At 46.6% G+C, this 21,248-nt stretch overlaps 1 protein-coding gene across 1 annotated transcript in view; it reads right to left on the reverse strand.

Annotated features, from left to right (window-relative positions):
* CSMD2 (CUB and Sushi multiple domains 2) overlaps nt 1-21,248 on the reverse strand; it is a 260,285-nt gene that overhangs the window by 147,383 nt on the left and 91,654 nt on the right. Inside the window, 1 exon segment of the mRNA XM_009996341.1 lies at nt 724-836. Coding sequence (XP_009994643.1) covers nt 724-836 — 113 coding nt within the window.

The following is a 21,248-nucleotide window of genomic DNA, read 5'->3' on the forward strand; positions in this document are numbered from 1 at the left end:
TTTTCCTGAATGACACTGACACAAACCTCTGGAGGCTGGATGAGGAACTGGATGTCATTACTGCTACTTACCTGCTTCATTTCCCCCTCCTTGGCCCTGCCCCCAGACCCAGCTGTATGAAGCAATCATGGCATTCTTTGCACCCACAAAACCCTTCCAAGGCCTCCGACCCCCTGGTGTCCACAGCTCTAAGGAACCCACTCAGCCCCATCAGTTTTGGTGCCCATGTGGTCTCAGCAGGATGCCCTGAACCCCATGGCTGCCTGCAAACCTCAGAACACAATAAGGTCTTTCCTCTGCTTGGCTCGTGTGCCAAAGCATTTCCTCTCCCTCAACAGCATCTTCAGATCTCAATCCCAAAATCCACCTTTCTAGGGATGACCAGTAAAAACTGGCTCAGTGTAAATAAAGACACAATCTCTGTGGGACCCCAGAGTGTCCTTTGCTGGTGCCACATCCCACCCTGTGGGCTGTGAAACCAGAGGGGAGGGAGCAGCTCCTCCTGCTAACGAAGCACACGGTGCAGACCATTCTCCTGCAGCTCCTGTTTATGCCCCCAACAAGTGCCACGAGCAGCTCTCCATGGGACAATGCCTGGACACCCTGATGGAAAACTAAGGTTAAAGAGGATACAGAAGGATCTGGCAGGAAGTTAATTCCTAGGACAAAGAGGTTTGGCTGAACACGTGCTGTGCATAGTGAGACCAGGCAATAAGCTTTTACCTTGATACTGGGCACTGAACCCCTTCTGCCTGTGGTTCCCATCTGATGTGAAGTGAAGCCGCAGCCAATTTTTACTGCTGATAACTGGGGCAGGCAAATTCATTCCAGTAAACCTGCAAGAAACCAAGCAATAACAGCCAAATGTTACTCTGACCACGACTGATGCCCCAATACCTCTCCTTCCAGGCAACCCTGCTCCCACACAAACTCCTCCAGGAGGCCCAGATGCTCAAGGCAGCCCCAGCCACCCCACGGCTGCTCCTGGGCCCTCCTTTTCTTGTCTTCCCACCCCAGGGTACACCTGGGTCACTGCAGGGGTTTCTGTTCCTTCCTCCCGAGGAAAGGGGCCCAGGGGGCTGAGCTGGGTCTGTGGTACCAGGGAAATGAAGGGGTGCAGCTGGACCACCAAGAGGTTCCCATCTCCTCCTGCACCACAAAGAGTGAGGGGAAGGTACAGAATAGTTCTGAACTAGAGGAGCTCTGTGTGTTTCCCCAGAGCAGCAGAGCCTTGTAGCTCTGTCACCTTTTGTATCTTATTGATATCAAACAGAAATGACATCAAACCACCTCAGGAGACACCTACACCTAAGCTATGCAAGATGAGCTTGGCTCTCAAGCTCATTCAGTCCCTATCTTCACATTTGGTTAACCCTGCTAAGCAAAAAACCCACCAACCAGAATGTTTATTTTAACTGAGGAAGAGACAGGACTGCAAGAATGATTTTATTTTACTGGAAATAGCCAGTCAGAAGCAATGATTGATGAACCTCCCCACCTGGAGAAGATTATAGCCATCAAACATGAGTGGAAAGCTCCACAGCCCATTAGGAGTCCTTCAGCAGCTGTTCTCTTCATTCCTCTTTTATACATTTTTTTTTTAAGTATGATGCTGTTTGCTTTATTAAACTCCAGATCATAATTCCTGGCTGAGTTGTCACACACCAAGTCTCAGTCAGGAACAATGTTTACCTAAGTCCCAGCACTCTTGAATTGAGGTATATAATGGTAACATTAACCATGGGAAGGAGAACAACAGTACCATGACAAAAGCTATTATGGAATCCTATTCTTGTTAATGAAAGCCCATTTAATTTTTTAATCATAGACTGTCACTTATTTAAAAATTACTGCCATTCCAATACCTCTGCTGTTTTAGATGAAGGCAAAAGGATGCTGGGAATCCATTCCATTCAGAAGACACTTCAGGTTTCATTACTACACATTTTCAACAGCAGAACTGATAGCCCAGGAAATATTTTCAAGTCCTTCACTAACCCCTCCAAAGGTGAACTTCCCTCCTCCCAGGGACACAGGAGGGAGCCAGGATGGCACTTGGCAGGGTGTTCATTACTGGTGGGTGATCTGCCCTGTAACCCTGCTCTCCTTGACAATGGAAGAGCAGGGATGATGATGCTGCATAACTAAAGCATCTCTGCCACCTACAGTACAGACTTGAAACCTTGTAGTGTCTTGGGGCTGAATTCTGCCTCACTGTGAAGCATGACTGCAAACACTCTCTGCACTATAAAATGAAGCTCGTTCCTGGTAATTTCTCTATTGATTATTTTAATCACCATGTTTGCAGATTATTATTTATAACTCCTCATTCTACGAGGTGTTACAGAAATGGGCTCTGGATGGCATTTCAGCCACCCTTGGGCACCTCAAAGATGGCAGGTGAACCAATGGAGTTGGAAACTTTTTCAAATAATTAAGTTCAAAGGAACATATTTTGGGCTGCTAGCAAACCTGGGATGCCTAAAACCAATTCTCAGGAAGTGACTCTGGCTGGTTGTTATGACAACACACTTAAACTTAATACTCTGATCCCCAAAGGCTATTTTATTACTCCTTCTGAATCAATAGCCAAACTTCTCATAAATAATCTCTAGGTAAACAGAGCCAAATTTTACTTTCATAAGTATGGAGAGCCAAGTAATTCAATTGGCTGAAATAAGAACTAGAAAACAATAAAATTAACCTGCCTGAAATGAGGCAGAATTTCACTTTTGTGTCCCCAACCCTTTTTTTTTGGGTAATATTCATATCTTCTGAGAGGGGGACTCAGTGGCCTGCAGACCAGGAATCTACTTACATACACACTTTGCTTTGGTATGTGAATAATCCACTATTCACTTCCCAGGATCACACAAAGTGCTCAAATTCTACCAGCTGAGTGAATTAACACTTTGAAAATCAATTAGAAAAATTAATGGATTGCACTTCTTGCTACTTTTGCAGGAGCATAAATAATTACTGAAGGCAAAAGCAGGAGTAGAGGAAGAGGATCAATCATTACCACAGTGATTTGCACCCACTCTAATGACACACAGAAGACTTAGGGTGAAGGAAACTGGTTCCTGCACTTCCTGCATGGAAGTTTTTACCAGCACCATGTGGAATTTGCTAAAGACATTGACAGTTTTTAAAATCAGCCAAGAAATCACTGTCAGGTTCTCATTTCCACACACTCCCCTGCCCCCAGTCTCAGCACACAGGCTGATGTGCTCTCCAGGGCTCCAGTCCAGCAGACCCCCCTTCCTCCTTTTATCTTCCCACCCCTCCTATCCCTGCAGCTCAGCAGCTGGTTGGCAGTGGCAGTTCCTGTGGCCATGGAACATGGAGCTCGTTTGGATCCCTGGTCCTGCTGAGCATCAACACCCAGCTCAGAGCTCTGCTCTGAGGGAACAGCCAAAACACACCAACAAAGATGGCAAGGAGGAAGAGGCTGCAAGAAAGGGAGCAAACCCAACCACCCCTTCTGCAGTGCTGAAGGTGGGAACACACTAGAAGGGGCACCCTTGAACCCCAAAGCTGCACCTTCTTGTGTTCCACAGGGCTCAGGAAGGCTCAGTGGCCACCCCATACAACCAACAAGAGAGCATCCTAGTCCTCCAATTCCTCTTCCCCAGCTGCCACCAAGTCTGCAGGTGGACAATTGCAGGATGAAGGGCTCATTCCCACTGAGACCCACACTGGCCAGCACCAGCCTGGGTGGCTCAGGGGCAGAAATGTTCCAGTGGATAAGAAATAACCTGGGTTGAGCTACACATCTGGTGGAAAACATCGTGCCCACCTGCAGTTAACTACTAGCTTGGCACCATAAGGCTCCCACAGGTTTAAAATAATCATTAGGAAGCATTAATAGTTAATTGATAATGGAATATTTAATTACAGATAAACATAGTTGAACTGAAGCAGCTGCATGGGCTTTGAATGCAAATGCCCTGGCTGCTGCTGTGCAGCCCCAGCTGGAGCGGGAAGGATGCTCAGCAGGCAGGAGCCAACAGCAACCACAGCAACCAGAGGAACCCTCTGAGCCTCCTGCAGGAGCTCCAGTCAGTGCTGGGAAACCTGCAGGCAGGCTGGGACAAGTGGGACAGCAGCAGAGGGACAGGCTGTGTGAGGGGGTGCTGGGACACGGGGCTGGTGCCACCAGCTTCTCAAGGTGACATCAGTTTTCTTCACAAACCCAGTGCTGTCCTGTTGTCTTTGAGAAAAAGGAGGAGCTACACAGCAGAGACTTAGGAATGCACAGAGCTAATTAAAATGAGCTGGAGCTCCTTTCCACATCCCCCTGTACACTTTTGTACTACATTATGTGCTCTGAATTTTTAACACCCACCATTAGCCCAATAAATGATTGAATTTCTAATAGTCCAGTGAGTCATGTAAATAAAAGCCCTTCTGTTTTGGACCTCTGCCACTGCATTCTGCAGCATTCCAGACTTTTTTCTTTTTAAATACATCTATTAGCCATTCTCAAAACTTTTCAAGCCTATGTCCATTTCTCCTCCCTTTCCTGCTGCCATCACCAGTGAATCACTTGATTAAAAATGCAGCTTCCTGAACATGGCAACACATTAACTGACATCCAGGGCTTGGGATTGACTAAGTAGCAATGCAAGAGTTTTTAAGTAAAATCAATAGTCAGTGCTCACTGATGGGAATTTATTGCCCATTTTAGATAAAAGCATCTTTTTAATCCTAGAGTCACTTGGAGTAAGTAATTAACATTTTTTGGGGGGATGAAAGGAGGCTCAGGCCCTGTAAGATATTGAATCAATCTGATCAAGTTTCAAGTTCCAACAAACTCCTTAACCAGCTGTCTCCCCTTCCAGCAGGTAGCTCTGAGTCCATCATTTCTCCTAAGCACCTGCAGAACTTCCCTCCCTGTCCCCAGGCCCCCCACCCTAAACACTGTCTCCAAGTATAGATGGTTGTGAAAGATGCAGAGAATCACAGAATGGAGAGGGTGGGAAGGGACCTTGGTCCCAACCCCCTGCATGGGCAGGGACACCTCCCAGCAGCCCAGGCTGCTCCAAGCCCCATCCAACCTGCCCTTCAACACCTCCAGGGATGGGGCAGCCACAACCTACCTCCCTGGGCAACCTGTTTCATCAACCTGTTCCATCTCTTAAGCAACTGATTATAGCCCAAATGCTGCCCAATATTGTTTTTAACCAGAGCATTAAGGCATTTTTTCCTTAAGTGAAATTGTAGCCTCTGCCTTAAATGCTGCTCCTCTAATTCCTTTAGTGCATAATCCAGAAAGGTTAATGGTGTCAAAACTCCTCTTTTGAGCAAAAGCAGTGAAGTGTGCTTTTCTTGACTAAACTATTTTCTTTATTTCTTTTCTTGCTCTTGTATTTCACTTTGGATTCAGGCATTAAATATTTACCCTGTTCACTCAGCTGTTCTTCCCCTGGCACAGTCAGCATTACTGTACATGGATGGCACTGATTCATCTGCATTCACACACCATTATCTATTTACAATCCCAATTCCTGCTTTAATTTGGTTTCACATGGTAAGAAAGAATGAAAGGGGGGGGAAGGAAATCAATACAACATCAGAAAGTGAGCTAGAAGCACTAGAACAGGGGCAGGAGATATTTGCAGACAGAAGAACTAATTTGAACCACCCTGGAGTTTGATAAGTGTGAACTTGACTGCAGGTCCTCTCACAGAGCCCAGGCACAGCTCCTGGTGTGGGTGCCACACACAGAGCCAAGGGCCACAGCTAAAGGTGGTGACTCTGCTGGGGACTGCATTATGTCAAGGGTGGCACTCAGAGAGAATGGATTTCAGGATGACCTTGAGGGGACACACGTGCCCTGATGCTGTCCAGGATGTGTAAGTAAAATCAAGAACATGCTGAGCCTCTGAGAGAAGAGGTTCCAAGGTTGCACCAGCACTAGCTCAAGACAGGGATTTGCACTGTGAGCTTTTAAAATTCAGGAAAAAACCAACACTTCTCTGAGAGTACATTTAATAACTGGCACCTCTGAGACCTTCTTGATTCAGCAATAGCTTGTGTCAGACAAGCAAGACGTGGTTGAATTCACTCCAACAATCTCCATGTCTCCCCTTCACAAACACATTCAATCCCAAGCCTCTGCATTTCCCAGACACCTGGGGTGAATGTGGGGGTGCTGAGGATCCTGTCCCAACAGAGGTGACCACTCCTGAAAGGCCAGCAAGGAGCTGTGGGACCTGCCAGCCCACCCTGCAGACCCTCCTCCCTTTGCCTCACTGCAAATCCAACAGCAATTCTGCTTCCCCTGAATTTCAGTGTGTTCCATTTTCCATCAGCCTCAGTCCTTCAAAATGAAGCCTTTAACAGACTTTCTCTTCCAGCAACTGCTCTTGGTTGGGATTCATCAGAGGACCATGAATCCTCAGCTGGTATGAGCACGTCCAAGCACAAGCACTTGCATGAAACCTGCAACTGCTGTGCTGGTTGTGCTTTATGGAGGAGAACACCAGGATGGGTCTCTGTGCTCCTGCAACATCATCCATGGGCCTTCCCAGGGCCCAGCCAGGATTTCTCACCAGCAGAACATGAGGCAACTCTTCATCTCTGTTCACATCCCCTTGGCACATGCACGTCTGTAACCACACACCTGCTGCTCAGTGACACCAGCCAGACTGGGACAGACTCTGGGTCCTCCTCGAGTCTCCAGCACAGACATTTAGGGTGACCTTGGTACTGGCCCTTCCCAGAGCACAACTTCACTTCCTCTGGCTGTATTTTCAGGACACCCAGTCCAGCTGGGTCTGTGTGCAAGAGGTGAGGGTTCAGTGGCACCTCTATGGCAGGGCAGGCACAGGAGGCTCCACAGCCACCAGGAGACTCCAAGAGCAGAACGTGCAACGCCCGGAGCCTTTGCAGGAACAGGGGAAAACAAACTGCTTCAGCTGGGGCTGTGGATGCTCAGCTTAACCCAAATGGCTGAGGGCACAGAGCTGAGGGCAGCCCCAGCCCCCCAGTGCTGCCCCCACAGCAGCCTTGCCAGGGATTTCCTCTTCCTCAGCCTTGACTACACTGAAGCAGAGATTAGTTTTCCTTTCAGTACAACTTTGGGGACATCGTGCAGAAACTCTTCATATCTGTGTGTTATTATTCACTTCACCTGTATTTTTAACTTTTCATCTAAACCTCTCTTCAGATTATCATGAGAGCTGTACCATTAATTCTGAACATCTTATTTCAGCATGTCTGCTCTCTTAAACAAAGTATACTTGGGCACCTCTAGACCTCATTTTTCGGTCACAAGAGACATCCCATCACAACAGACTCTTACAAGGAAAATGAATAATTAGATCCAGTTACTGTTCCTGACTAAATGCTGCAGGGATGGAGAGAACACACCAGCATCTCCAGCCCCTTTCAGACGTGCACTCAAGCCCAGATGCTGCTCAGAAAACACAGTGAGTGATCAGTTCCCACCTCACCCCACACCTCTGCAAGCATCAGGCTGCTGGCACGTGTATCTATCCCTGGAGACTCCCAACTATGGAGCACCCTGTAAAAAAAAGCCTGTGAATACTAAAAATGTCCTTCTTTGACCAGTCAGGCTTGTGTCTTGCCAGGAAATGAAGGGCTTCTCACCTCAGAGAAGGGGCTTCCAAGTCCCTTCCACCATCAGCACGTTTTCAAGACCCACCGTGGGGCTCACAGACCATCCCAGCCCCAGGGCCACATTTAGGGCAGTGCTTTCTACAAGAGGCAAAACTGCTGCTTTTCCAAATGGAGTGGAAACTTGCCTAAGAGGACAGGTCATTTTAGAAATGAACCTTCTTGGCACATTCAGACTGACCATGACACAACAAATGCCAGTGAAGCTGGTGACACCAGAGCAGCTCATGATGATTGGAAATGACAGAACAAAATCAATCCGGGCCAGGAAGTGCAGAGGCAGGACTGAGATTAACACATTCTTCTGCTTCAGATGTCACCTCAGCCTCAGGTCCTGAATGCAGCTGAAGGGTAAATCCCTCACCAGGTGTTCCCAGGTCACACCTCTGACCTCCAGCCCTGCACCACCTTCTGTTTCCTCCCACAGCAGCTTCACTGTCCTTTCCACGACAGAGTTCAGCTTTAACTCTAGGAGCAACAAATCACTCCCAAAGCCTCCCAGATAGGGTAATACCTGCCTCTGCTCCTTCCAAAAGCTGCTGCTGGAAGGGAAATGTGAGGAGTTCCCTCCCAGCTTCTTACTCTCATTTCCTTCTTTTTTTTTTGCATTCCATTGAGAGATGAAAGTGCTCCCATGGAGCTGCAAAACTTTACTCATTGATAGCACTTTAATTACTGCCTGCTCTCAGATACATTTGCTGGCTAAACCCAAATCAATACCTTTTTCTTTTTCTTTTTTTTTACAGAAACCTTTAACTTGAAGTTCTTAATTCTTCATTTTTTTAAGTGACATTTCCCCAGCTCATCTTTAGAAGAGTGAAAACCAAATCCTCAGCTGATTCAAGAGGCAGTAGCTCCACTGGAGACAGAGTTAATTCACACTGTGCAGGGGATCTGACAATCTGACTTCTCTGCTGTGCCCCCTAATCTATGAAATATCTCAACATTATTTCAGTCTCAGTCTGAATCCTCCTGGATCTCTACATGCCAGGTTAATGAGTCACTTGAAGGCAAGAAGTGATTCACTCTCCATGGGCATTTCTGAAACTGCCACAATGAGCAGTTCAACAGGTAAGATGGTCTCTCTTATTAATTTTTGCAGTTATTTATGAACATTCCACCCACTAGAGATACCTGGTTTCTTACATTTCCTATCTACAGACAAGGTACTACATACATACATGCACATATACACACACATTAGATACAGAAAAGCTCACCTGGCAGGCACTTTGCTTTCAAGGCACTGACAGAATGTGCATTTTTCACTCTTAGAGGAAAAGCCCCTTCAACAAGAAGGCACAACTGCACATGCCCCTTGCTGCAGCAAGGAGCAAAATGCAGATGGCACATCAAGGCAATTGCACAGCACTCAGGTTGGCCATGCACAGGAACTCATCTTCAGCCTTCACACCATAATGCAGCTGAAGTCACATTATTGCTTCAACTGCAAAATGTTACTGAGATCATGGATTAGGTTTAAACTTTAAAGCTGAAGATATCTGGATAAATCTAAAATCCTTCAAAAGAGACATACCCAGTGATCCAGCCTGGAGAAAAGGGGGGGATTCCTCTGCTCTGCCATAGACTGAACTGAGGGACCCAGGCTTTCTTCTGCACATCAGGGCTGGGAGACCCACATCCCAGAGATATGAACAGTTCCCACTCTGTTGCTGTGGTCCCTCTGGGGGCACCATCAAAACCTGTTCAGGAAAAAAGGCTTTTCCTCCTGAACAGTCTGTGTGTCTGTGACTGGAATGGTGCTGCCCAGAGGCAGACCTTGTGGACTTTCTGCAAGTGGGAAGAGAAAAGTTCCCCCCAAGTAGAAAGGCTCTTATGCAGCTCAGCCTCCCTGCTGACTGACTGGGCAGAGGGAAATCAACAGACAGAGCAAGGATGGTTATTGTGGCTGAGAAAAGCAAGACTGCAAGAGCACAGCCCCATCACCTGGGATGGGGGCTACTGACAGAGACCATACTGCTGAAAAGGGTGTATTTAATTACAGGAAAGTACTTACTTTTATTATTACTATAATACTTTTACTATGGAAATAGCATTTAGCTCCAGTCATACCAAAAAAAAAAAAGGTAACAAACATGATTATATTTATTCTATTCAGGAGAAAACAAACACTAATTCAACACAACAGAAGAATTGCTAATGCAATTGAAGCTCACTAATGCTGCACTGCAAATCCCCCAAAGAAATCTGCTACAGCTTTATTACAATTTCCTCTAAACCCTTTCTCCCTCACTATCAGTGCTACAGAAATGGTTTTCAGTGCAGTTACATGTGTTGATAACAGACTATATTACTAAATAACCATTTCCATCCCTGCATGCACAGATTTGCTCACGTCTTTGCCAGCCTAACACTGCCCTTCAGATCCACTAAACGAGGACTCTTTATTGACAGATCAGGCAGGAAAGTCACAGGGCATCTTTTCCCAACACACAGCCCACCAACCTGGGGGCTGAGACCAAGAAGCAGAAAGCCAGTTTGAATCCCAGCCTCCCAGCCAGCTGGGAATCTTCCAGCTCACCAGCCACAGAAGTTGCTTCCTCTGGGAACTGGTGCCCAACCAGGTCCCCTCACCTTTGTTTTGAAATAACAAAACTCACTGAGCTGCTGATGCCTCCCCCTGCCCCCCTACAAGGGCACATTACTGATGGGCCATGCTCAGCTCAAGTGACAACTGCAGTTTAGACTGAAACTCAACAACATCTGGACCAGACAGAAGTTCATCACTGTCCTCTTTTCTTCTCTGCCCTTATAACCTGCCACGACTTCTAAAAACCACTTCCCTTTTTTCATTTGTTGTCATAGTTTCTACAAATGCTCCTCTGCAGTGCAGCAAGAAGTCACAGAAACTAAGAGAAAACCAGATTTGGGAACTGCAGCTGAGCTGCCTGACAGCTCAGGGGGACATGCTGAAACACCAGCAGTCACGGCTGTAGAAATGACAACAAAATGCACAGAATCCTCTGGAAGGAACCAGGAACTACAAGTTCTCTGAAGCAAAGACTTATTTCATATTTAGCACGGTGGGGTGGGAATGTGACCAGAGTTCCCCCACAAAACTGCAACCCAATGCTGCTCATCACTCAGGGCACACAACACACCAAACACGGCACTGCATCTCCAGAGGTGCAGCCCTTTGCCTCCCCTTCAAAGCTGAAGGCAACTGCTGGGCTGTGCAGCAGGTAGAGCTGCTGAAGCCCCCAGAGAGAGGTGTAAGCCAGGCCCAAAGGCTGCTGCCTCCAGGCAAAGTCAGAACCAAGCAAGTGAGGGCTGGTCCCTGGTATGTGCCCAGAGCAGCTCTGTCCCCTGATCCCTTCCCCCAGTTCCTCCCAAACAGGACACTGGCTGGTGACAGCAGCACCATCAGCTTAGGGAACAGCATGTCCTGTTCCCCTCCTCATCAATGCAGAAGAGGTTGAAGGTTTATTTCCCTTTTTTCCTTTTTATATTTTGATCATTTTGAGGTGTACATGAACCTGGACTGATGGCAACACCTCTCCAGGCCAAGAGTTAGAGCCTCCAGTGATTGTATCCATGGTGTTCAACTCCTTTACTCTATTGGGTGCTCTTGGCCCTTGCTTAGACCATGAGAAAGTGCTGCCTTGTTAGAGAAAGCACAGAGGAAGATGGAGCTGGGTCCACCATGTCTGTACTTCTAGATACTTACATTAAATGACAATACTTCCAATATTTTTAGCAGACAGAACAACTTTGAATGATCATGGCCAAGACCGTTTTACTTCATAACCTCCAACTGCAGGAAGATGACAGTAAGTCTGGAATTTCTGTTGGAAAGGGCTTAGTGGAACCATCTGCTTGTTTACTCCAGCTATCAACTTAGCATGAAGCCCCAAACTGAGGAGGAACTGCCTGATGGATTTATGCCAAATCCACAGAAGCCACTTTGTCCCTAAACTCCAGCCCCAAACCTACTCCAATTTTTTTAAGCAGGGGCCTTCTTGTGTCCTCTCTGAAGGAAACACCACGTGCAGCAGCACCTGAAGCACAGCTCAGCTCCTGGCCAGTTCCAGCATTCTGCACCAGTCAAGTGCCAGCAACTGAAAAGCTAATGCTAAATTGTGGATTCTTACTCAAAGTCTAACCCCAAGATCCCTTTTGCAGGTAATACCTATAAAGCTGAGAAATAATTTGAACCCATAACACATTTTAAGGCAGTATTTCCATCAGCTTCAGCAGGATTTTGACCAGAGTGTAGATTTACGTTGCACGTGTTACAGGAGGCAAAACTGAGCTTTTCTCACTGCTTGTGCAGGGCTGGCCAGGAACAAGCTGGATTCTGCTCCACTGGGGACATCAGCTGCATCTCATAGTTGTGAAGAGAAGCTCAAACCTGCCCCTCATCACCCTCAGCTCGGCAGGACCACACACCAGGGTCAGAAAGCTCAGGTAACACCCTTAGCCTCCTCCAAAGCAGCTCACAGCTCTTTTCTCCCTCCAACATTTCTATTTGACAGTCATTCAAACACAGTCGTTTTGTAGCCTCCCTCATTGCTTAAAAATAACCATGACAGTTAAGGAACAGTTTTGTGTTCTAACCTTCAGCTACTTCCAAGTGAAAATAGTTTCCCTTCCTCCCTGGGACAGCCACGTGTGTTTATATAGTGACTGTGTCTGCCTTCATCAGCTTTTACATTCATCTCCATGGCAATTTTCTTCTCCAGACCTTGTTAGCTGCCTTCCTGGGAATTTGTTTCTGATCTTGTATTTATTCACAACTGACATTCCCCTCCACATGCCACAGCTGCTGGAAAATTATATATCCCATTAGCAAACCAGATAACAATGTCTGAAAAATCCAGCCATAAAGCTTGAAGGGGTTTGCTGGAAAGTGGGATGTTTTTTCCTTTTATTTTATTTTATTTTTTGTTTTGTTTTAATTAAACACTCTCATTTCTAAATACAGAGATTCTGGATATAAAGGGAAAAAAGCTGTTCTGAACATCTTTCTTTGTGAAAGGTACTTGGGTGGATGGATGATGCAGGCTCCAGGATGCCTGCAAAGAAGCTGCTCCATTTATGTCACCCTGCTGCACCCTCCCACCAAACCCAATAGATTTGCTCAACTTTCCATTCAGAAAGAAGGAGCAAAACCCTGTTCATTACAGGAAAAAGTTTCTTCCACTCCCTCTTCCCTAAGCATGCTCTTGTGCCAGAAGCAATGGGGACACAGGAGTGAGAAGCCTCCCTGGGAGCCCCTCAGCACCACCCAACAGCCACTTCTGTTGGGCAGGACTTGAACTTCCCTCTCACCCCACACACCACATTGCACACAAACCCAACTCTGCCTCCTCCCTTCTAACAGCAGCACTGAAGCTTTGTCCTTAGACATTAGCCTCCTGGAACAGCTTCCTCAATCACCAAAATTACTTCTGTGCTAAACTGAAGCTGCTTCAGGAAAAATAAACTCTGTGGCTGACATGAGTGAGCACCCAGGCTCAGACAGGAAACTGTGTAAAGACTCCTTCCTCTGAATACCAGTAAAACCAATCACAGGGACCATGTCCTTAACATCAGGCAGTACAGGGAGGCCAAGTGAAAGCAGGTCCATTGGCACTAACCAGTATTTCAGTCTTAGCATCTTCAGCACCCAGTGCCAGGCAGGCACCCCACAAGGTGGTGGTTCTTCTGGCATCCCAGCCAGCAGATGTAAAAGCAACTCTGATGTAAAAGCCAGAATAAAGCTGTGCTTGTTTTGCTCCATGCTTAAGGCAGGAAAAGAACATCCAGAGAGGACTGTGCTGTGTGACAAATGTGTCATCTTCTGTCCTAAGTCTGGGAGGTACAAAGATACTCTGAACTGCAGGCAACTTAAAACCACTGGAGCTGGGGAAGTAACTATCTTCATCTTCCTCCCACTGAGCCCACTGCATCTTCCTCTGGACACCAGAAGAGGCACTGGACTGTGTGATTCATTTCCCACCATGGGGAAAACTCCAGTACCAGGGAGATGCCCAGAGTTGCCAGAACCAGCTTCTCAGCCACAAGCTCCCTGCAAAAATACAGCAAGTAATTTCATGTGAAAAGTTACAGGAGAACTCTTTCAGCAGCAGTGTAAGGCTGTCAGGAGAAGAGCATGTAATGCCCTGTCTGGGCACCTGCAGCAAGAGCTCCCCACAGCTGTGGCAAGATTTGGGGTCACCAGCAGCTGCACCCCCTGCTCCTGCAGGTGCAGCAGAGGAACAACCTGCCCAGGAAGGCAGCACATTCCACTGAGTCCTCCTTTGCCTTATGGAAACCCCTTTTGAACCTTCCTATTAAAAGTGGAGATGCCCCTGTCTCCAGGACAAACCATGAGTACTTTGTGCCCACCAGAGGCTGCAGGGGCAGCAGAAAGAAAAAAATGAAATTACTCTCCAAGGTGGTTCAAGCAGGGTCAGCAAACGAGGCCTCCCTGAGACCCAGGAAACTGAAACACACGTGTCCTGTACATGGAAACTTCAGAAGAAGTTCCAGAAATATCAATAAAGCTCTGAGTCAGAGCTATAGAAGGCAGGAAATCCAGTGTTAAGTCAAACACTGGATCAAAATCAAAAGGAGCAGAATGAAGAAGATACAGAGCAGGATTGTTTCCAACTGCAGACACGTTTGCCTTATTAATCCTGATACTCCTCTGATCAAGGTGCCTGGGACTGGGTAGGAGCTAAACAAAAGCCAGGCACAGTTCCCAGAAAAATGGCCTGGGAGCCCTGGATCTTCTCCAGACAGCCCCTCAGTCAACCTGGGTTTGACACAGGAAGGTCAGACCACAATTACCTGCGGCCCCAAGAGGGGATGTGGCCAAGGTGACACCACCAGCCCATGGCCCAGAGCCCAGGGCCCCAGGCTGGAGCTGCTGCTCTTTTCCCATGTGCAATCTGCTTAAAAGTCTAGACATGCCTGGGGTAAGACCTTGTTCTGGAAAGTCATGTACACACACTGATTTATTTGTCCTCATGTTTCCTATATTTTATATAGTACAGAACATATTTCTGTCCCAAATTTCTTCCAGGTATTGACCCAGAGACCACAGACTGGAGAACAGACCAATTCAGCACATTAATGCTGATCGTTTCAGAAGCTCCCCACAATTTACCAGTGCCAGCAACTGTGCCAGCCCTTGCCAGTCATCTATGACCCAGAGAGCATCAGGCACGGAGGCTCCTCTCAGCCCCTTCCTCCCTTCAGTGAGAGCATCAATCCTGCCCTTACAAAGAGCAAGTTCTTTCCAGACCTCCAGCCCCTTCTCCAGAAGAGCAGCTCTGTTATTTCTTGGCTATGCTAACAAATAAAAGACAGGCAAGAAGAAAGATGATCTGTGGAATCACTGAGAGGAATTTTTATGAGGGAGCAAAGATTCAGTAATGATGATGTTGAAGAAGCAGCCGCTTGTGCAGAGTGGTCCCTCTGGTAATTCCTGCAGTGACTACAGAAGTATAATATATGGGATTATTACAGGGAGATCTCTCATAATGAAGCAGATCCTTAACTTGGTTTGACATTGTCATTTTACACCACACTATTTAATGCAAGACCTGCAAAGTAATAAATACTTATTTTGTCAGAGTATCAAAGCCCTGTGAGAGGTGCCAGCCACCAGCTAAAGCAACAAATTGTTGAGTTAAGAGTCTCGTTTTTGACCTGAATGCTACATTGTCCTCATTGCCTCTTTAGAAAGAAAAGGAGTTACCTGCTCAAAGCCTCCAGGAAGCTTTCTGATTGCATTCACTGATAAGCTAATGCTTGAGCTTTATTGTAATCCAGCAGCAGACAAGAAAGCCCCTTCAGCAGCATTTCAGTCAGTGAAGCTATGGAAGAAATAAGACTTGTTTTCCCCTTTTGCTCACTAATGCTCTTTCCCAAACTACCATTAATGGCTTCAGCTCTTCCTGACAAGAGAGACATTTTGAAGAGGTTCAAGTATCATGTATATTTACTTAGCAAGCAACTGAATAATTGGAGCAGAAGAGCAAAAAAACAAGCCTGCCCCTATCCTTTCTGGTGAAATATTAAACAAACAAACAAACAAACAAACATTTCAAAGGGCTGGTGTAACAAAACAGTTTGTTGTTGAGAGAATTCCAAGCATTCCATCCAAGTAAATAAACGATTGCTTGGAGCATCAAGTGGCACAGTCCCACCAGTGAGGGCTCCTGTATCTATGTCAACATGTCATCTCATCCAGCAGCTCAACCACCTCAGAGATTCTCTAGGTGAAAGCTTTTTTTAAAAAGGGAAACAAACTCATTTTCAATTCCATCTGCTCCTGTCCTCCCCTTCTCAGTCAGGAAGATGTTCACAGGTTAGCCAGGCTACTGGTGATGCCTGCTGCACTTAAGAAAACATTGCAAAATTACCATTAAAATCTCCATAATGTGAACAATTCCTTTTCCAATCCAGACAGTCCATCAGGACAGACCCCATGGCCCCAGGCCCTGAGCAATTGCAGTGACACAACTGGCCACATCCCCAGCTTCCATCTCCCTGAGACAAACCAAGGGAAGCAGGAAGGGAAGTGGCCAAGGGCACAAGTGGGTCACAGCAAGCTGTGGAGCAGCAGGGAAGCTGTGCAGCTTCAGGAATGTACAGGACAGTGATGCAACAGCTCTGAGAAAAGCATCTGATGTTTATAAAACACTTCACTCAGTCAGAAGTTTGGAGGAGGAAGGAGGATTTGTTAATTTAGGTTGTTTCATGTTGTCTGCTTAATATCAATGGATTTTGCTTCTGTCTGTTCTAGAGTTGGACAGAGAGAGTAACAGAGATTTAACTGGCAGGAGTCCCACAGCAGCCTCTGCCAGGAACAGCTGCTGTCTGGGAGAAAAGCCATGCTTTGCCCAGAGTCCTACAGCAGCAGGACAGGAAAGACTCAAAAACCCTGTGTGATGCATTTCTTACCTGCCAGCCTGTCTGAGCAGCCAGGGCTGGCACAGCCACACCAGCCAGGGAGGGAGGCTTTGCAGAGGAAGCCTGGCTTGGTGTCCCAGCTGCAGGGTGATCCTACCTGGCTTTGTAGGGACCCTGAGCAGCTCAGCCATCAGAGCTGTGACAGACACAGACACACACCACTCGTGGAATCTTCTGAGGATTTGCCCGGGCACAAGTAACCATGGGCAGGAGAGGGGCAAGGGAAAAACCTGCAGTTGCACCTTCCAACCAGGATTTCCAAAATGTCTACAGGAATGACCCCCAGATGTCACCCGATCAGCTCGAGACCTGACCTGACCTAACCTGCTGAAATTGCCACTTGGTATGATGAGATTAGGACTGGCCTGGAAAGGTTCAGCTCCCCCAGGCCCTGGGTTTCCACACAACTGCACACACAGAGAGCGACTCAGGCTGGCAATCCCCCCTGTGCACCTTAAACCCTCAGCCTCTACTTTTGGTTATCTAGTTGTACAACCAGGCCCTCCCATCCAGGTACCCCAAGGCAGTCATTTCTCTGGGTACATAGACATCACTGTGACAGATGAAAGAATCCAAGACTGACAGGTTTGGGTTTGTTCTAAGTGATAATTTCTGTTCACTTTCTAAAACCAAGAATCCTAGATCTCCTCCCATCACCCAAAGGTTTTCATCCTTATTCCTGAACCAGCTGATGACCAGACCAGACCAGTGCCCCAATCACAGAAGCATATTCTGTTTACAAAAGGCCTAGCTCTGCCCTAGAAATTCCTTGAAATAAATTCACCCTTCCTTACTGAGATCTTTCCTTCTCCTCTCTAAACATTATGCCTGTTCAGATCTTTCTCCTCTCATCTCAGTTTTTCTCTTGCTGAAACAAATACAGTACTATTTTATGGACTCCTGGACCACTGCAGGTGAAAGTACTACAGAGAAGGCAGTTGGTACAAACAAAGTGAATCTTGCTAATGTTTGGGTGTGAACCAATATAACTAAGGAAAGAAACTATTGTCAAAATTGTTCATAAGATGCACAAAGTGTCAGCAACTTCCTCTACCTGTTGGTCTGTATCACTCTTTGTGATGATAACTCTATTAAAGTGCAGTTGAGCCATTTAATATGTGCAGTGGCACAGCCAAATTACCATCAAGGAATGGATTTTTACAGCCACAAGATTAAATTACACACCTTCCCTTCAACCCCAGGGAGGGCTCTCTCTCCTGAAAGGCCAGTCTCCACTAACAGCAAATAACAGGGGCATTAAACCAGAAATCAGGGCAGGGACAGCAGCCACATTTTGTCTGTTCTGTTGACAAATGTTACCAAAACATAAAATGCAAACCACAGTGGACATGAGAGGGAGGTGATTTCACTATCAAAGAAAAACAGGCAGAGTATTCCAGCACTAACAAGAAACTTTCCTGAGATCAGCACTCCTCAAACCTTTGTTATCTTACCCACCAGCATCTTATCTGGGGACTCACAGCACTTGATCTTCACAGCATTTACATACAGCATTTAAAATAAGTCCTCTAAAACAAACTGTTTATCAGTTCCATGACATCCCCTTCCTTCCCTCACAAGATGCCTTTGCAGGCTGTTCTTTCTTTTTCCCCAGGTGTCACCCACTGGAGTTGGTCTCCATGTGAGAAGCCATGGCCCAGGTCAAACAGAGAGAACACTCATGACAAAGCCCATGACCAACCTGCAGGGACACAGTCAGCCAGCAAATCAAGGTGACCAGCCTGGCACCTAAGCTTATCACCTCCCCAATGGCTTCATGTTAGCAACCCAGAGAGAAGAAGGCACAGTCAGGAGCATTTATGATCCTTATAACCTGGCAAGGTGACAGCCCTGGTGATGCCATCAAGAGAATGCAGTAAAATGAGCATCTTGCCCTGAATTAACTCAGGGTGAAAAGGAGGAAGAGGCTTTTACCACTTTCATCTGGGTATCAGCCAAATATGCTTATTGGGGGAGATGAATTGTAGCAGTGCAGATGTTTAATTCTCCCTGAGGTCAACCACACACAGCCCAGTTGGTACCAGCCAGTCCCTGTGAAGCCCAGCCTGCATTCACTCCTCTGTCAAGCACAGATGCAGAGGTCAAAGAGCCAGGAGAGCCCTTGCTACCTTCTCCCAGGCACCCTGGGGTGCTCAGTAACAATGAAATGTGCCTACGGAGCTTTCAGCCTAAAACCCAATTCTCTAAGCAGCATCCTGCAGTGACTCTTTAATAGCATTTTTTTATGGCATGGAAGAAAGAACTTAATATTGCAATTACTTCATTTAATACCATGTAATGGCTGAACAAGCTTGTCAGCTACCTGGGATGGAGAGAAGGCAAAGTATAGTATAATTGCATTAAAGTGGAAAACATGAGTAACTACTCATATTAAAAAGGATCAGAAATAAAAAGGCAACATAGTGTGAATTATAAAGCAAATAAATAGTTTATGACAAGCAGCTGAGGATTTGGCATCTTTCAGCAGCATCTCTGGAAGCCTATTCAGCACAAAAGCCCATTCACCTCCCAGTCACCTCTGCTTGTCACAGCCAGGACAGCAAAGGGGGAAAAGGGGCAGGGGCAGCTGAAAGCACAGCCTGCACGGGGTGCCAAGGGGACAAACCTGGCCCGTGCACAGTCAGCAGGTGCAGGATGAGGCCCCAGGAGTCAGTGTGTCCCCGGGCTCAGGCGCCGCTTTGCTCCTGCCAGGGCAGCCCCAGGGTTTGCAGTGCTCACCCACCAGCACCCCTGCTCACCCACCAGTACCCCTGGCTCCACAGCTCTTCTGATCTCCCCGTGTCACGGCGGGACAATGAAAATCAAGGCTCTCCTTTGGACAACCCACCCGTGCTGCCCCCCAGCTCTGCCCAAGGCAGACGTGCCAGCGCATGGGGTTTATGTTCCTGAGGGTACGTGCTCCTCACTCCAACTTAAAGCCAAAAATAAGTCTCCCAGGCTCTGGAATTGGAGCACGATTATGGCTGACTGACACATTCAAAAACTGGAGTGAAAGCACTTCACCTTAACAAGAGAATAAACCAGCAGAAGTGGCAAGAACGTGTCTTACCCACCTGTGCTTTGCTAACTTCCCTGCATGAGGAGAAGCAGCAACAGGTACCAACGCTTTGCTGAAAGGATCCATGTGCCACCTCAGCTACAAAAGGAGCTATTCTGATCAAAACTAAGCCTCTCACCTTAGCTTTATGCGACTGAGACTACTTGTAACTCTAATAAATGCAAAACAGTCACCAAAGTATCATCAGATTTTGAAAAATAACATATTCCTTCTATTTACCTCTGACTTTTAACATACCGTTACCTTTTTCTGCCACCACAAATCAGACTGTCTGAGAAACACTCCAAGATGAAGCTTTGAAAAGTAACTCCAGATTCACACAGTGTAATTAGGAGAACCAACAAAGACAGACAGTGCTGAACCTTCTCCTTTCTCCTGCTCTTACATAAATGTGTGGCTTTCAGACGTTACACAACTTTTCTTCTCTCCACGTACTCTACACAGCTCCTCTCCACCCGAGCATGTGTCTGATCTTTCAGCTGAACCCTCAAATGTCAACATTATTCCCCCTTATAATTAACATCATTATGAGCAGTGACATTTTTTCTCATCTTTCTGGTTTTTGCTTCCACCATCGGGTTTTTAAAGAAGTAGTTAAAAAAGAATGTTACTTCAAATTAACAGCTGATGTATATTGCAAGGATTAGCAGTGATGAGGCAGTAACTGAGTGCTGCTGGGAGCACTCTGGCAATAGGTTTACCTTCTCATTAATTGCAATTCATGTGGAGTCTTCTACTTTTGATAATTTCCCTGTGTTGCCTTTTACGTTATTCCTTCCAGCATGAAATTTTCACCTACCATGGCAAATTGGAACCAATTTCATACCTTAATCAACACTCATTAACTAATAGGCAGAGAGGTAAGGTCATAGATGAGTGAGTCATTTCAGTGGCCAAGGCCTGTGAGGGGATTTTTTGTTTGGTCTGTGTTACATGCCAGCTTTACAGATTCTGCTTTTCATGGGAAATCCAAACAGGTCCACGAGAAAGATTTTCTTCTGCCAGGACTAATGGCAAAATCTCTTCTTCATAACCAGGTGTCTGCAGTAACCCCACTAAGCAGGTTATCTCTGAGAGCCTTGCTCAGCTTCAGTTAGGAAAATGGACAAAAATCCACTTTAATGACCAATTTTGGGATGTCTTTATGTATATTTATAAAACAAATGCCACCACCTCAAACAAGCAACCAACCATCACTCCTGACTGATCTGAAGATCATCTCAAACGCTGAGCACTGGTGTGAGTGGGCTCGTTCCCACAGCTCCCATGAACCCTTTGAGAACCCCCCCACAAGCACGTCAGGACAGCCACGCTTCTCCACCTTTGAGGTGCTGGTGAGGATGGGGCAGAGCAGCTTCCAGCAGCACAGAGAGGGGCAGCTTGGAGCAGGGGGTGCTCACAGGGGTTTTAAGCACAAGAATCAAGTTTCACATGGCAGCTACACTCACATGCTGAAGGCACTGCTAGAAAACCTGGCTGAGGAAATTAAGCTTGAATTACTGCCTTTAATGAGCAGAGTGAGCTACCACAACTGCATGTCATGGTGAGCGTGACAAGGAACACAACCCTACTCTGAAGGCTTAAAAATCCCACCTACCCT

Source organism: Chaetura pelagica, unplaced genomic scaffold (genome assembly GCF_000747805.2).
Source record: "Chaetura pelagica isolate M959 unplaced genomic scaffold, ChaPel_1.0 scaffold404, whole genome shotgun sequence".
Lineage (NCBI taxonomy): Eukaryota > Metazoa > Chordata > Aves > Apodiformes > Apodidae > Chaetura > Chaetura pelagica.